Source organism: Xiphophorus hellerii, chromosome 9, assembly GCF_003331165.1.
Source record: "Xiphophorus hellerii strain 12219 chromosome 9, Xiphophorus_hellerii-4.1, whole genome shotgun sequence".
NCBI lineage: Eukaryota > Metazoa > Chordata > Actinopteri > Cyprinodontiformes > Poeciliidae > Xiphophorus > Xiphophorus hellerii.
In genome coordinates, this window is record NC_045680.1 from 1,911,054 (window position 1) to 1,928,862 (window position 17,809).

The following is a 17,809-nucleotide window of genomic DNA, read 5'->3' on the forward strand; positions in this document are numbered from 1 at the left end:
TGAACAAATATTTTAGTCTCTAGATATACAAATTCTGGAAAGACGAGAGTTGCAGCTGAAACTGTAGCGAATGTATTGATCTAGTGGCTCTGATTTCTACTCCAACCTTTTCAGATTCAAACTTTTTCAAAACTGAGCATTTCCTTTCACTATTACAGATTTCCTTCTTGTTGTTTTTTCTTTAACACAAAACAATCTGAAATATAGAGAGAGTTCTGATCCTTAAGTGACAAAATAAACACTTTCAATATATTTGAAAGAAAATCTATTTATAGTTGTATTTATTAACATTTCTTTAAGTTTTATTTGGACATCAGATGCTTTTTAGATAATTTTGTCTCACTTTTTTGAGTGTGCTTGTTAATATACTGAACCCAATATCTGAAGGCTCTTTGTTATTAAAAGTCTTACAGGTGATATAATTTTGTTGATTTTCATAAGATTTAATAGACTTTCCCATCGAAAGAACAGTGGTTTACCAAAAGCAAGGTGATGTCCAAAGAGACATTAGCTAAAAACTCCAATCAAAAGTATAATATGTCTGCCAGGTACTTTTAAAAATCTTTATCACTGCACTAAAACAAAAAACATGAGATTAAGTGTAAACGTTTGTGTACTACTGAAGAGAAAACTTAAGCCTGAGTTTATGCATCACTTGTCTTTCTGTGAAAGAGTTTATCTGTGGCAACGACTTCTAACATCTCAACAGCAGGACAAAATTCCTTGTAAAATATTCTTAAATAAAGTCAACTTCCTGTGGGAGATTCCTCTGTCTCTTTGCTCGTTCTCCTCCGGCTCTTAACTCCGGCTCTTTTCCATTCTCCTCCTCCCGTTGCGCCTCCTCCGCTTTTCCCCGAGCCGCAGCTTCTCTAGAGTCGTAATGAGAGAAATTCAGTGTAATGACAGAGACGGATTTATAATGGAACAGTCTGTGTATAATGATGGGGAAGAGTGTGTGTTTCCAGTACAGCTAACGAGGGTCTGCGGGGGCATTAACTATGCATGGAGCTGACACCCTGAGCTCACACTTATCATACATTCAGACTCGCTTTCAACCGAACCACACACGCAGGCCGACATGTGTAAAGGAACGTGCACACACACACACACACACCTACACACACGTGATTTCAAAGAACACAGAGGAGTGAAATTGTCAGCAGAGCCACTGCAGGTGCAGTGTTCGACATGAATTAATCATGAAAGAAACCTGTGATGTTTTACTACACTTTCTGCTATTTTGATTGGCATGGGTGCTTAGAGTGAATTTATGCATTACAAAGCCTAAGAAGGGTGTCAGGGTCAACTGGAGTTCACCTTGGAAGCAGCCAAATCCCCAGCAAGACGATTGTACAAGTGCCACCTTTTTATAGCTCACAGACGCACGTTACATTTAATTTGCAGAAAGTCAGGAAAATAAAACGACACTCATGTTTCCGTCTTGCAATTTTATGGCTAAATGGTTGCAGAAGAGTAAGCACCAGATTTGAAAGTGGGCTGATGTTGGAAGTGGTTAGATGTCGGTCTCAGGTATGACCAAAGCAGCTAAACGGTTTACAAGGTCAGTCAAAGCACAGGAGTCTCTGAGACGTCTGTTGTGGAAAAAAGCTAACAAGCAAAAGTCTAAAAAGTGGCAGAGGTCATGAACTGAGGTAGACAGGGAACAAGGCAACAGACTGGAGCATTTTGGCAGGATGACAGGAAGGAAAAAAGAAACGATGATAAAGCGACATCAATAAATAATCAGTAGATTCAGGGAGAAACATGGAAAATGGTTGGAATAGGTGAAAACAACCTGCAACTGGCAGGAATGTCAAAACAAAAAAAATCATAAAAATATAAATATTTTTATTTTGCAGTGATGCAGGCATTGCTCTGTTGAAGAACAGATTTATCGATCTGAGTTTCATATGTGAAATATGGATCAGGACCAAAAGCGGAAAACATTAGCAGAATTTAGCTCTGCTTAAACAGAAGCTGGACACTTATTAATGTTTTATGATCAGTTATGAAATAAATCACACTTATTAATATTTTTGGTCAACATTTTAATTACAATTATTCATCTCAATTACTCACAGTTTGGAAGCAATAAGTAATTTTGGAAACGCTTCATTTTTTTTCTTCTTGCCATGTTTTTCAGTTATAGTTTTTTAGTGGCATTTTTTTTACAAGATGGCCTATGTTGACAGTTTAATAGCAGAATGTATAGTTTGTATATCTCCTTAGCTTTCTGTGTGCTTTTAAGTTTTTTTTTTGCTTTTAATTTAGCTGAAACACGGATTTCTTTATGAATTTCTCATGGTAGTTTGGAAGCTGTTAGTTCATAGCATCTGTTATTTCAGTTAGTCTACTGTGCTGGCCAAAAAAGCAGAAAGAGTCTGAAAAAATGTCTATAAAGATTTACAAGTAAGCAATCAACATTCAACTTAAAGTTCATAAGACATGGGACTAATATGTAATAAATTACTTAAAAGTGCATTTTATAGCTAAACTGAACCAAAAAAAGTATTACTTAGAAGAATATAATTCATGTCATTGAATAATTTTTCAGTACAAACCAAGTTTTAACAAGAGGTTATTACATGACATTACTAAAATGTTTGAAGTAGTCAACAATTTCAACCTTTTTATATTTTACATCTTAATGTTACATCAATATGAATGATAAAACTTTGATTACTCAAATATTCTGATTAGATGTTCAACATCCTTTGCGTAAATCAAAAGTTTAGTTTTAGTGCTAAATAACAAAAATTTGATCCACTATGACTCAGTATGTCAATTAAAAAAATAATAAAATCAGATTGTGTTGCCCCACTGAGTGTTATCAGATCTGTTTGTTATGAAGACACTCTGTCTATAGCCATTTTTCACAAGTTTACAGTTCACCACATCTACGGGTGGTGTTTGGCTCTAAAAGCTGTCAGTACCCTTATAATTTAACATTTTATTAATCAAACTTTAAACAAAATGCTGGTTTGTCTGGAGGCAAAATTTTGCTTGTCTTTTATGTAGAAAAGCATCAGCTTTCTGAATAGACAAGACAGATGGTAATAATTGGTGTGTGAGAAAACTGCCAGAAATATGTTATCTGACATCTGTACAGTAATTAACTCATAAAATGGTGTATTTTAAGCCATTAGGACACATTTCAGTAGACTTGACAAGCATTACATCCATAACTTTAATTGTTTTTGTGAATCATTTAAATCATGTCATGTTCCTGGCATACAGTGATTTCAGATGGTAATTTATACTTTGATATTTTTAATGTGTTACTGCTGTTTACAGAAAAATATCAGGATAAAATTTGTGACCGCCCAGATGAAAATTCTGAACTGTTAGCTAATTTTTACTCAAGGTTAACTCAAATATTGTTCTCCTCCCAGGCTGCACTGATCACCACATCCTGCCTGTTTTTGCCCTTAAGCCGTCATGATGGGATGCCTCATTCATGACTGCAACATTTCTGCTGTTTCTATTTCTCTACTTTTTAAATCAGTTTATATCTTAAACTGAGCAACATGACTTTGAATTGTTTGTAGTCTGTGAACACATCTGTGCAAAAATAGTCAATTCCTCCAGTTATTTAACTGCCTCCATTTACTTGTTGCACAAAACCCGAGTTGTAAAGTTTGTCTCTTTGTTATTTTGCCCTCTGAAATTATTACGCCCCTTTAAATACTGTATTTTGTTTTGGAGCTTGCTACATGTGGGTGTTTATTCAGTAGTGCAGACTCAGAGAAGTGATCACAGAAATGCTAAAGGAAAATGACTTTCATAAGAAGCAGTTTTTCTCTCCTCTTGAGTTTTCATGACGGCACCATGCTGCTTGTCTCTTTGATCCTCAGAATGACTCTGTGCTGCTGAGTATGTAGGATGAAACGTTTAGTACTGAGCTTTTTTTTTTAAGTTCAGGTATTATATAAATGTAGATTTGTATCAAAGCTGAGAGGAGGGAGGGACTGATGGAAGTAGGTGTATCTCCAGTCTCAATCCCAATGCTTGGAAGTTTGATTTTTGTTGAAATGGAGCCATTGCATCTAGCATATACAGTATTTTTCTCTTTTAAGATTTTAGCATAGGAAGAATGGTAGTCCATGTCCTGTGGTGCCTTTTTTTTCATAGTTTTATTCATTACCACCTGGAAAGTAGCAGATTAATAGAAACTAATAAAAAGGAACAGCTACTTTATCACTGCAGCAGATTTTTATATCAGAACCACCACAACTGTAATTCAGTTACATATTACAGCAATAAACATTCATTGAATATATTGAATATATTGAAACAAGCCAATGTTGGATTTTATTTGTGTTTTGGCAAAGATATTATCTTTCTTCTGTCATTATCTATCTTCTGACTTCTTTATTTCTGTTACTGTGAAAATCCAGAGTATTCTCATATGCTCACTTGTATCATTGCATATTTATCTGTGATATTTCATTTACCTTATCGTATGCCTTTTGACATCAGGTCGTAATGCCTATGCCTGTGTTGTATATCATTGATTTCTGTAAAATGAATATTGTGGATAATGAGTTTGACAACATATCACCAGATTAACCAACAAAATGTCACAAGATTACAATGTTGCTGGGTTGGTCTCAGGGATAAATGACTAAGAATTATCATTAACAGTGAAAAGCTGAAATTTGCAAATATAGGTCTAACAGCATATATGCTTTAATGTGTATTAATACAAACAGTGGGAACCAACTTGACACAGCAGCTAACATCCACAGTCTTCCTTAATTCCACTATTGGAGTTTACAGCCAATCAGCAGCAAGAAAAATGAATGGCACTTCTGCTGCTTGCAAATACCAGCTCTAAAATATGAGGCATTTTTCAGCATCTCAGACTGCATTTTTATTTTAATTCATAAATAGACACGTTTTCCATGAAGAAATCTGAGTTATGTTCCACAGAATAATACCCAATTATTGTCGATGTCAATTTATTTATAAAGCACTTTAAAAACAGATATCAACTGCATCAAAGTACTGTACAGTATTCATGAAACCACAGATAAAAACATAAAAGAATAAAAACACAAGTTAAAACAGACAGGACAAGTAAATTACAATGTCAGGCCATATGGAAATGCCAAAGAATAAAAATGAGTTTGAAGTGTTCAAGACTATGTGTTCAAATATTGATCAGTGAATATGTGGCAAAGGATCAAGAACACAACATTCATTCTTCAAAAAATGAAACTCTGTGACTTCCTTTTTGGACAGGTTTACCTTTTGCTCCTGCCTTATTGTGTAAATCCGCCTGCTTCTCCGGTCTGCTGCGTTCCAGGTAATAAACGCCATAGAGCAGGACTTCAGACTGCCAGCTCCCATGGACTGCCCGGTAGTGCTGCACCAGCTGATGCTGGATTGCTGGCAGAAAGACAGAAACGCAAGGCCAAAGTTCTCTGACATTGTCAGCATGTTGGACAAAATGATCCGCAACCCTGCATCTCTCAAAGCCGGCACCAGCAACATGGCTCCTGGGTGAACAGAGATATTAACTCATTTCCATACCCAAACAGTCTCTGTTTGCGATGCAGGTGAGATTCTAATCATCTCTGTGGTTCCTTATATCTGCTCCCTGCAGTCCTTCCCATCATCCTTTGTTAGACCGGGGAGCTCCGGATCTGAGCAGGGTGAGCTCGGTGGAGGACTGGCTGGCTGCTCTGAAGATGACCCAGTATAGAGACTCCTTCATCGGATCAGGGTTCACATCTTTGCCCCTGGTCACACAAATCACAGCTGAGTATGTCTGACCTAACTGTTTTCACTTCTCCTCTGTCATTCTCATTGCATGCGCCTTTAAATTGTATAACTATGTTAAATAGTTGCTATATGCATCACATTGCAACTTTCCAGCTGCTGATGTCTAAAGGCAATAAGTGATACTGTAACTTTAAAGAAGACACCAATGTCAGACTTTCCTCTGGTACGCCTATACTGCACTGATGCCCTCTGAACCTGAAGTATTCTGAATACAGAGAGGAAATTTACCCAAAGGGACTAATTATATATATGCTAAAATGTACGGGTGTGAAGAAGGCACCGTTCAGGTATATGAGCCAGTGAACTCAGTTTCACATTTCATGCAGAATGAACAACTTCCTCAGAGAAAAAACGGACGGGCGACCCACCTGAACTCAAATTTCTTGGGTTTTTAATTTGTTCTCTTTGCATCATAAATTCAGCACTGCATGTATATTTAATTAGGTTTTAAAACTGCTCCTCATGTTACATTTTTATAGGTAATATAAAGCAATGGGTATGACGATCTTCATGGGATGTGTGGCCATGCATTTACTTCTGGCTCTTTTAGCATTAGTTCAGTTATATTAAACTTGATATTTGAGCACGTTCTGATCCAAGACATTATTTAAAAACCACTCTGAAGTCATTAATAATATATGTATTATTAATATACAACCGCATCTTATAGTACACTGATACAAAAACAGTCATTTTATGTGTCTTTCTTTTGTAAAGTAAGTTGTGTAGGGTTTGAGCTGCACAAAATGATCAAATTATGCAATGGCAATATTATTGGTAAATATTAGGGGTGTACCAATATGAAAATTTGGACCAATATTGAAATTTGATAATATTGCTGTTACATTTTTCCTAAATAAATCATTTGAGAGCAAATCAAAACAAAATCCTTTTTTGAGGTGGAGTTAAAAAAAATAACTACAAAACTAAACAAAAATTTCAAGAGGGAACCTGAAACTAATCATTGATCACACCACACCAATATTGATTCAATACTTATACTGATTTAGTATTGATATGATCAATATTTTGGATCAACCCACCCATCCATATTATTTAGTCCAGACTATCCTGTGCAGTATGAACAGAACAAACAGACTAAAACACAACTTTTACCCAAAAGCTGCTATGGCTCTGAGTGTTAATTCATCTGAAACCTGATCATCATTTATTTATGTATTTTTTCCCTTAACATCCCAGTTGTCTTGGTGTTTCTACTAGAAACTACTAGAATTGGGTTAAGAACTGTCCAACGCATCATTAAAAACTGGAAGGATGGTGGGGAACCATCGTCTTCCAGGAAGAAATGTGGTCGGAAAAAAAATCCTGAATGATCGTGATCGGCGATTACTTAAACGTTTGGTCAAATCAAATCGAAGAAAAACAACAGCAGAACTCAGGAGTATGTTTAATTGTGAACGCAAAAGCATTTCCACACACACAATGCGAAGGGAACTCAAGGGGTTGGGATTGAACAGCTGTGTAGCCGTAAGAAAACCTCTAATCAGTAAGGCTAACCAGAAAAAAAGGCTTCAGTTTGCTAGGGAGCATAAAGATTGGACTCTGGAGGAATGGAAGAGGGTCATGTGGTCTGATGAGTCCAGATTTACCCTGTTCCAGAGTGATGGGCGCATCAGGGTAAGAAGAGAGGCAGGTGAAGTGATGCACCCATCATGCCTAGTGCCTACTGTACAAGCCTGTGGGGGCAGTGCTATGATCTGGGGTTGCTGCAGTTGGTCAGGTCTAGGTTCAGCAACATTGTGAGCCCAAAGAATGAGGTCAGCTGACTACCTGAATATGCTGAATGACCAGGTTATTCCATCAATGGATTTTGTCTTCCCAAATGGAACGGGCATATTCCAAGATGACAATGCCAGGATTCATCGGGCTCACATTGTGAAAGAGTGGTTCAGGGAGCATGAGATCTTTTTCACACATGGATTGGCCACCACAGAGTCCAGACCTTAACCCCATTGAGAATCTTTGGGATGTGCTGGAGAAGGCTTTGCGCAGTGGTCAGACTCTCCCATCATCAATACAAGATCTTGGTGAAAGATTAATGCAACACTGGATGGAAATAAATCTTGTGACACTGCAGAAGCTTATTGAAACAACGCCACAGCGAATGCGGGCTGTAATCAAAGCTAAAGGCAGTCCAACAAAATATTAGAGAGTGTGACCATTTTTTGGTGGCGACTTTTTTTTTGGCCAGGCAGTGTATATTTTTACATTTATTCAGACTTACATATTTGTTACTATTTTGTTCAATTATTTGACTTGCCTTCGAGAGTTGCTATTTTTATACACTTCTCTGTGCTTTCTTTCATGCACAATGACAGTAAAAGGAATTTTGATTCTGACAATACGATGATAATATATTTGTGGTATATAGTGAAGCTCTTTACAGGTTTGATTAGTTTAAGTGTTTACTTTAGCAAAGCCTGCCATCAGTGTGCTGGTGTTTTCCCCTCCAGTACCAGCAGGAGTTATATCATACCAGCATCTGTGGTGGTTTATCATATTTGTTTCTTTGTTTTCACAGGGATCTGGAGAGGATTGGAGTGTCTCTTGCAGGACACCAGAGAAAAATACTGACCAGCGTTCAGTCGATGAGGCACCACACTGATGACCAGTCCCCCACTGAATCTGTGTAGCTATGGGTGAAGAAACACTTTGATATATTTGACCATTGTTGAGTCCTTGAGTGAACAGACTTTACTTGTTCTGAAGATCTGTTATTTTCCTTCACAGTCATTAAAACCCCATTTTAAAGACTCCATTAATGGTCTTGCAATCAGTGGAGATGTTTCTTATGGTATTTAGTCTCTGAAGTTGGAATATCCCCCCCCTCCGGAAATTCTCTGTACAGGTTTTATTTGTTGAACAGACTGAAAACAGCAATGAGCAACACTGTGGAAAAAGAAAACGACTGTCTGACCTGAAGGTTATCTCCTGAAAGGAAAGAAGAAAAACCCCAAGTTCTGCTTGAAGGATAATTTTGACTTCAACCCCTTCGCTCCACAGGCCATTTTCATCAAACTCAATCGTTTAAGGAAGACAGGGTGTTTTTTTTTTATTTGAGGATGAATCAAACTAAGACTACTGTAAAAAGAAACTAGCTGAGGAGACTTTTGTGTGAATGGACAAACTGGACCAAAAGCCTGTCAGAAAATGTTACTGGATGCAAGAGTGACAGCAGGCCTTCTTGTTTCCAGCATGTTGTGTTGTGAGTATTTATTTCATTGTGTTTGTGAAAACTACAACCATTTGAATCTAGACTGTTTAAATGGGACCTTTTTGAATCGATCTTCACATTGAAGAGTTAGTAAATATCGTTATTTGGGAATTTCTTCCCTCGTTGTTCATTTACTTAAGCCTTTGCTGTTTTGCAATGTTACTGGAGTATTTGTGATCTTTTAGTGATTTACTTTCCATTTTATTCATCACTAGTGTAAACTCTAAAGTGCTGTTGAGTGGAGATAACAAACATTTCCCAGTGCTCGGACAGATGGCCCACATAAAATACATAATTCACACTTTTAATGGATGTTTTTGATGTCCCGAGAGGGAAGGCAAATGTGACGGTACGCCTGGATGACAACATGTATAAAGACACATCTCAGTCTATTATGGAAAAGTTTTTAGTTGATCAATTTTAAGAATGACCTGAACATATGATATACTTGCATTAAACACACAAGTAATCAGATATTTTGTTATGTAAATTTTAATGATTGTGGCCAACAGCTAATGAAGCCTAAGACATAGTTTCTCACAAAATTACAATATCATGCAAAACCTATATAAACTGACTTTCAGAACAGAAATGCTGTCCTGATGAAATGTGGTGAATGCAGCACAGTGGACATGAAGACTAAAGCATGTTGGGGCAGAATGAACAGGTACTAATGTAAGCTGGAAAAATAGCAGCTCTGGAAAGCTCGTCAGCAGAGGTAAACATGATGTTTCCTGCTTGATGTTGTTCTGACTCAATAAAATCCTGGACCAACACCAGCCGGCAACATGGCTTCCAAATCATCACTGACTGCACCAGGATAAACACACATTTTGTGCCTCTCCAAAAAAACGTTGTTACCCAAACTACTAATTAAATACAAAAATCACTTTTATCTGAAAATTCGACACCATGCTGTAAATCTTCACATTCTTTTAGGGGCTTGTAAATTTGTTTTTAGCAATTTTTTTCTTCCAGTCAACTTTCCATTTTTACACTGGGATACAACAGGACCTTTTCATGCTTACCATCATGGAAGAGGTGACTTTCATACGATATTCATGATTTTATACAAATTTCATGGCCAAATCATTGTATTTCTGAATGAAAAATCTTTTTTTTTTTTTCCCCTGATCCTACAGAATATTTACATTTTCAGAGAAATTGAATATTGGATTTACAGTTATTGGTCATAATTATTCAAATTAACTGAAGATGCTGGAAACGTATCACTGCATGAAATGAATAGTTAATACGTGATTTATCACTTTTTGAATTAAGGCATTAACATGCATCGATTTGTTTATAATATTCTAATTCATTGGTATGCACCTGCATAAGCTCAAGCATTGATTTCCCACCTACAAAGTAAATCAATTACCTGCTATATGCTGAGGTGTGGCGGAAGAAAGCAGCTTAAGAGACCGACTGTGTGAAGTGAGACAATAACAGCCGTCCACAATATCTCAGAGGAGGTATTGTGTTCCCATGTCTGTGTGTTTTGGCTGCAGATCCTAAATCTGAAACCCAGTCAAGTGTTAATACAGTGCATGAACCAACTAGAAATCCGGCGTTCATCTTCTGTCCATGACAAATCTCAGTTCTGTCTAAAGTGTATGGCTGGCATCCAGATGGCATTCTTCCTCCTGCAGCAGGCAGTCTGGCTACACTTCCTGCTGTTGGACATGTCTTTGTTACCAGAGTTTGTTCCACATTGACGCCTCTGATTAAAACTGTTGGAGTAGTTTGTAGATCAAATAGGGTCAAGCGACCTATTTGTGTTCTCATCTGTGGACAGCAACCTTTTTAACACCCTCAAAATTGATTTGTTACAGTGAAGATTATGCAGGAGTTCTTTGCGCCCGCAGGTACATTTGCTGATTGTTTGTCCCGTTTCAGTCGTTGATGAAATGTTTGATTCTCTTGTGAACGAGGCCTGATCTTATTGTGGAGAAGAAGTGCTTTTATCTCGGCACGGAGCGGATTACCAGCTGTGAAACAACTGCAGTCTCCAACCCAAACCTCCGGCATCTCAAGGATTACCCTTCAGTTGCTCTGATTGGGTGTTAGAATTTTATTCGTCATCGGCTGAGAGCCCCGATTCACAACGACAGGAAGTGACACTGTTTGCTTTCACTAGTACAAACTCTGCCTGTGTTTGTCTCTCAGCACTGCTCCCTGTTGCTTCTGTCTCTTTGTTTCTGAACATTGTGACATTGGAATGTCAGAACCTCCAAAAATGTTACATTTCCACTTTTTTTTTTCTCACTCAAACTCTGTCCTCACGGCGCAACCGCAATTGCGTTTGTTGCCTGGCAACGGCAGCTTATTGAACATTTTATCAGGAAGTATTGAGATCAACTGGGAGCACGTCAGCGGTTCAGAGGAATAATTTGTCGTAAATAGATGCCTCTGGAAAAACAGGCTCAGCGATAGCTAGGGGGTTTAATAAAGAATGAGACAAGTCGTGTTCCTAAAAGCTCATACTGAATGCTGCCTAAAAATGTCAAGCACAAGAAATGAAAGCTGTGAAAATGGGCATCATATAACACGCGTTTCTAGGCACTTTGAAACCACTTCTTATGTTATTTTTATCTCCCTTCTAGATATGTGCTTTACAGGAAATTTGGCTGGTTAGCATGTCAATGTGAACTAATATAAGTTCATGTGTTGAGTTTGACTGTGACGATTTAGTGCCCTCCAAGTTACAAATGAATAAAGTAAAGATAAATTCAGATTTTGATTGCAGCAGCTAAAAATATCATTCTGAGAAATGTTAGGAAATCCAACCTTCATTTTAAGAATAGTTAAGTTGGAAAAAGTCTGGCATTTAGATTAAAGTTACTGTCATACCTAACAATTTCTTTAACATATATTAAATGTAAATCAATCATTTTCATTGATCTCGGTGTCTTTTATTTTTTATCAGTAATGTAAGATTTCCTGTCAGTCACTTCATCAAGACATCATTCGAGTAGAGCAGGCATGAGTTGATCTAAATAAATCAGAAAATGTTCACAACATAGAGACGGATCATTTACTGCAGAGCTGTTTTGTTCCTGAATCGTTCTTAAAAGATAAATCCAGACACTGATGTCAGTGAAAATCAGAGATTAGTTTCGATGTTTGTATGTAAACAAGACTTAAAGCACACAGAGCTGAAACACTGTAATTATAACTGGCACCTGCTGTGTCTACTCAAGGCTGAAATACACATTTGAGAAGTTTTTCCATATTTCCACTAGAAGGAAATATTGTGAGGTTAATTTTGTCTTATTTTAAAAAAAAAAAAGTCTAAAAATGAATGTGCTGCAAATCATTTGATAGTGTCGATTTTTCTCATAGAGCAATGAAGAAATTTCAAGAACAGCCCAGTTTATGCATCAAAACATTTGATATTTAGAAGGTCAGATCCAACCAAACGCATAGAGTGTTTATTATCAGGGACTAATAAGTAAATACTTACCTAAAGTCCCAGCATGCATTGAGCTGAATGACAACTGCAAAGACAAGTCAACAAAATCTTTGAAATTTGTTTTTAAACAAAATTGAAAATTATAACTTTACATTCGTCATACAAAGGTGCTATTTTCTTTGTCTTGGACTGTTGAGGACTTAAGTCTTAGTTTAGTTTTTCTTTTGCCCTCTTAACCTCTATACATACTGCATTATTCTTAAGCAGTAAATAAATTCACCATCAGAGCTCAATGTTTAAAACTTAACTTTGTTTTTGACCTGCAAAGGTTTGGACTTTTGCTTGGATTCATCCTTCAAACCTGTCAGTCTGAGTCCAAAGCAAAGGGATTTGGAGCTGTATTTGCACCTTCAGGCAGGTTGTTGATATTACAAATCAAAAATGGAGCTTTCTAAATATAAGTAGCAATAAAGTGATGTAGTCACTTAGACTGGTTTAGGCTTTTTACTGTAAAAAGAAATGACCTAAATTGATTCAGAAATGTCTTGAAGTGAACAACCACTGACAGCCGACTTCACACTGTTTACAACCCATTTCTGCTTCAGACAGACAGAAGGAAAAGCATCTACTGGTATCCATAAAACTCAATGGAATAATAGACTTGTGTTGAACAGTATAGGAGATAATAAGGAATTAAATGTGAATATGTTTAGAAATGCAAATGAACTTCCTTCTGTTCATTCATCTATTTTTCAAGGACTTAAGTCCTAAACTGACATAAGTGATTCTGAAAAGGCATTTTGGAAGACTGATTTTTTTTAAATTTTTTATATTTGGCTGTTTTTATTTTTTGGGGTGTTTTTTATTTTGTTGTGTTATGTGGTTTTTACCCTTATAGGCTTGTGGGAGCGCCTGTTTCTCTTTGAGAAGAGTAGAAACAGTAATGACTTACCAAAACTCCTTAATAGCACCAGAAAAACATGCTGGATTTTTGCATTTTTTTAAAGGAACAAACAGGAGGCACAAGATGGGCTTAACATGTTGACAAAGTTGCTACGTAGCTCATGAAAGAGTCTCAAACCCTCTACTAAAAAACAGAATAATTTCTAAACAGTTTGTCAAAACTTTGTTTGAAGTCATTGTCTTGTTAAGAAAGATTTCTTATTCATAATTCTGCTCACTCGTTTGCTAATTAGATAAGTTGAACTTTTCTCCTAATAGAATCAAAAGACAGTTGTTTCATTCCGTCACTTGGCAAGTATTTTTTAAAATTGTAAACCGATTTCCAAATACTTTCAAGCACCGACTTCCCAGATGGCTCCTTGTAAAAAACCATCTGCTGCATCACTTCAGTTCAGTATTACAAAGCTGTATGTTTGACTCAACTGCTGCTGCATGACACACTTTGCATATGAGATCAGCTGGAGGAGAATATTAAGGACAAAACACACGAGCAACGTTTTGAGACGGTAAACTCGGTGGCCGATACTTTGTGGACGCTACTCTTGGTAAACGTAGAGTTTTCATGATGAACTACTTCTGAGTATAATAGTGGAGTAATAAACGATTTGCATAGTGACTGCTTTGAGTATGCGCAGGCAATTGGATGCTTTAATTTCCCAGCAGTGCTCCCTCCCTTTGCCGTTTCATTGCTGTGCTTTGTGGCGTGTTACTGCCACCTGGAATAACGCTGAAGCATTGGCAGGAAAGTAAATCACACCACTCGTGTGTGTTTGTGTTTGTAGGGGGAGAAAAAAATGAGAAATATCTCATAAAAATGTGCAGAGACGTGAATTTAGAGCACATCTATTGTTTTAAGATGAAAGCAGAAGATGAGATTCTCTGCTTGTGATATAGGATGTAATTATGTAACAGCTCTGCGGCTATGGAGCTTTTGCTGAACTTGCTACTCTGTAAGTATGGGCAGGAACTAAGCAGTTACTATGGATATCTTTTGCAGGACCACAACTCCTTTCCTTTGTAAAATGTCAACATTTTATGCAACCGCAATTCATCCTTGTATGCTGGGATTACTGTCAGCGGAGACCGTGAGGAAAAAAGTCTCTCAGTTCCTTCCTGAATGGCAGCTGTAGACAAAAAGCCCTCCCTGTATGATTCAGATGGACTGACAGCTAAACCTGACATTTGCTGCAGATATTTTAGATAAAACCCCAAATGGAACAACAGCTCATACCCAAAAATAAAAAAAGCTACAAAACAACAGCCTGCTCTAAATACTTATGGATGGATTTAACTTTTTATTTGAAGTACTTAGCTTATTAGACTGTTCTGGCTGTTGTTTTAGCTACTTAAGTGAGACTAGAACTGAAAGAAGGTTAGATACAATGTGAAGAAAAAAATGGAAAAAGGGAATAGAAGAGACAAGGATGAGGAGAGATTGAAAGAGGTGGGAGGGAAGGAGAAGAGAGTGTCAAAGCCCGAGTTGTTTGAATAAAAATGAGGCTGGGTGTGGAGAGATTACTCTTTCTTTTTTTGTCTTTCTGTCTGTGCTTTCCCATCCACCTTCTTCTCCTAATGCCCACAGTCTCTGAATAGCTTACTCTGCTTCCAGTCCACATGCCCACAGCCTGCTTTGAACAGTTGGGAGGAAAAGAAGTCATTCTATTTTAGATGGAGTCTTCTAAAAAGAAAAAACTTCTCTAAAAGAAAAAAAAAAAACATTTTGAACACGTATCTCCTGAGGTACACTGGCACATATCTTTTTTTTTTGTTTGTTTTGTTTTATCAGAAACCCCTGCAGTATTTCAGTTTTGTTTTTGATTTTAAGTGTTTATGTCAAAACTGAAAAAAATCCCAACCTGCTTTTCCTCCTTGTGTATTTCCTGTCTAAATTCAAAGTAAACTTACTCATTCACAGCACAAACAAAAATGTTAATTTTACAGATTTTAAGACTTTATCCTCATCAAAAGAAAGTATTTTTTTCTCTGAGTTTTGACCGAGTTTTTACAGAGTTTGAGAAAAGAAAATTAAATTTGATTTATACATCTCTCAAGAAGGTCAGTAATTCCTATTTTGTCCTCGTGAGGTTTTAACACGTTCTTTTACTGTTTTCTTTTGCTTAAAACAAATTAAAATGCCAGCATGCCTATTCATCCAATAAATATAAAAGTTTATAACTAATTAGTACTTCATGGCACAATCTCAATATGATAAAAATAATAACCTCTAAGTTTTAGTACAGCTTCACAAAGACACAGCACGACTGTAGAGCATTAATCACACTAAAATATTCTAAAACTGTAATAATAAATATTGGTATGAACAATGTTTTCTAAACTGTGAACACAATAATAAATTTGACAAAATATTGAATTACTTTGCTGTTTTGTAAATTTAAGTTAAATTCAATCTGTCTTATACACATTTCAATTTGTGTTCTATTTCTAAATTTTCTCATGCTGATGTATTTTTGTTCTACTTGCTTGCCATACTTCTTATGTCTGTAAAGAACAATTTCTTAAAAAAAAACAATGGTTATAAGTAATTGTAATTTGCCTTTCTATGTTTACCTACAGTTACTGTTCTACTTGTTGACGGCTCGTCTATTGAGCGTCACAATCTAATGTATTATAACTCTGTAATATAATGGGAGTATGCGCACACGTGCATTTTTGTGTCCGTGTGGCTGTAATATACCGTGTGGGTGTGCTGTTGTTCGGTGTACAGTAACATGTTTGTACATTGTGCGTTTGTAGCTGTGGACTTTTTGACTCTTACATTTACAATGAACTGATTGTCAATAAAGAGGACAAACTGAACTGTTTTGGGTTTACTAACATACAAACTGCTGAGGATCAGATTAAGGTAAGAAACGTGAATAAAGGTTTCCAGATGTTAGTAACTTAATTCACTTTTGAATTAATCTTAACCCTATTCATTATTCAGAAAAGCATGATGCTTTTTGCATTAATTTTTCACAAAGTAGACGCAGTCACCCTGATGTCAGCTTCTGATTCATCTGCATCCTGTAGTAAAATTTTTAAAGTTTCTTTTTAGTTGCTTCAGATGACAACAGATTTTTAGCTTTCCAATGGTATTTGAAACACATTTATCATGTATCAACCACAGGCCTCAATAATTAGTCTTTACATGACAGTGGGGAGGAAATTATTTCATAATTTTCACATTTCTTTAAATCTAAAAATCTGTAGAGTAGCATGCTTTCAGCCTCTACAGCTCAGTATTTTCCTACAGTTTCTTTTTGGGTTTGTTTTTCACAGCCTTTCACATAATTATTTTTACCGATTCTTTTTGACAAAATAGCTTCAACTTGGTCAGATTAGATGGATATGAGAGCATCATTTTTTTTTAAGTATTGCCAAAAATTTCTTTTGTGGCATTGAACGGCAATCTAAACAATTATGCCGCTAACACCCTACGTCACAGTTGGGATGGTGTCATTCACACTTTTCCTTTTTCAAATTTATTACAGTCAAGCATTTTCTTTTAGTTTTGTCAGTTTTGTTACCCTGTGTGCATTTGCAAACTGTATTATGGTATTGTATATTTTGCTTTCGGAATGACTTCTTCCTCTCTGCGTGACATTTCTGCGATAGCGGATTAGAGTCATTAGCGATGGATGGAAAAATGGAGTAAATTTCCACCAAAAAAGTCAGAAATGTTGAGATTAAAAAATGTTCTAGAAAAAGGAAGATATTTCTGGGTTTAAATTGTTGAAAGTTTTCAACTTCTGTCCAGTGGCACTAAAATGCTGTCATACATTTCACCCTATGATTGTATGATAATGACGCTATACAAGTTAAAACTCAGAATTTGTTTTTCTCGCAAATTTTGGACTTTTGTAGCTCAGATATTTCTATGCTTTTCCAGAAAATTTCTTTAATCAATCTCAAAATGTCTGAGTTTTGTGGGCACTCCTTTTTTTCCATATCTACAATGACTTTAATATACCATCACACATTTCATCCTGTGTAATTGGATGAATCATTTCACTGTGAATAATGACACTAAATCAGATGGTTTTGCCTTTGTTCTGCAGTTGATGCACATTTTGCACCAAAACCTTCATCTTTGAAATATTGGACCTGTCTACTTCCTGAACAGGATGCTGGATGGACATTCCCATGCTGCTTATACTTGCACTAACGGTGCTGCTCTGATTCATGTTGTGAATCATTTGGGTTTTCTAAAATTGTTGAAAGCCATGCCAGACTAATATGTGTGTATGCAAATTTTGAACTTTTGAAGAAAGTAGTCAAGCATATTTCAGTTTGATGACATTGAATTGTTTTCACCTTAATTCCCTTGCCTCTGCTTTTCTGCCATTGCATTTAGATTAGTGGGTTTTCCTCAGTGAGAAAAAAAAATGAGCCTGGAATTACTTTTGTGG

At 36.5% G+C, this 17,809-nt stretch overlaps 1 protein-coding gene and 1 long non-coding RNA gene across 2 annotated transcripts in view; one reads left to right on the plus strand and one right to left on the minus strand.

The window, feature by feature from the left end:
• Positions 1 to 16,217, plus strand: part of LOC116726005 (ephrin type-B receptor 1-like) — a 105,527-nt gene extending 89,310 nt beyond the window's left edge. Inside the window, exons 18-20 of the mRNA XM_032572458.1 lie at positions 5,309 to 5,505; positions 5,609 to 5,767; positions 8,330 to 16,217. Coding sequence (XP_032428349.1) covers positions 5,309 to 5,505; positions 5,609 to 5,767; positions 8,330 to 8,441 — 468 coding nt within the window. The 3' untranslated portion in view covers positions 8,442 to 16,217. The remainder of the gene's footprint in view (positions 1 to 5,308; positions 5,506 to 5,608; positions 5,768 to 8,329) is intronic.
• Positions 13,293 to 17,431, minus strand: LOC116726006 (uncharacterized). Its single transcript, XR_004340519.1, has 2 exons — positions 17,379 to 17,431; positions 13,293 to 17,280 (listed from the first exon to the last, which is right to left on the minus strand). It is a non-coding gene; the product is annotated as an uncharacterized LOC116726006 (long non-coding RNA).
• Between the last annotated feature and the right edge of the window lie 378 nt (positions 17,432 to 17,809).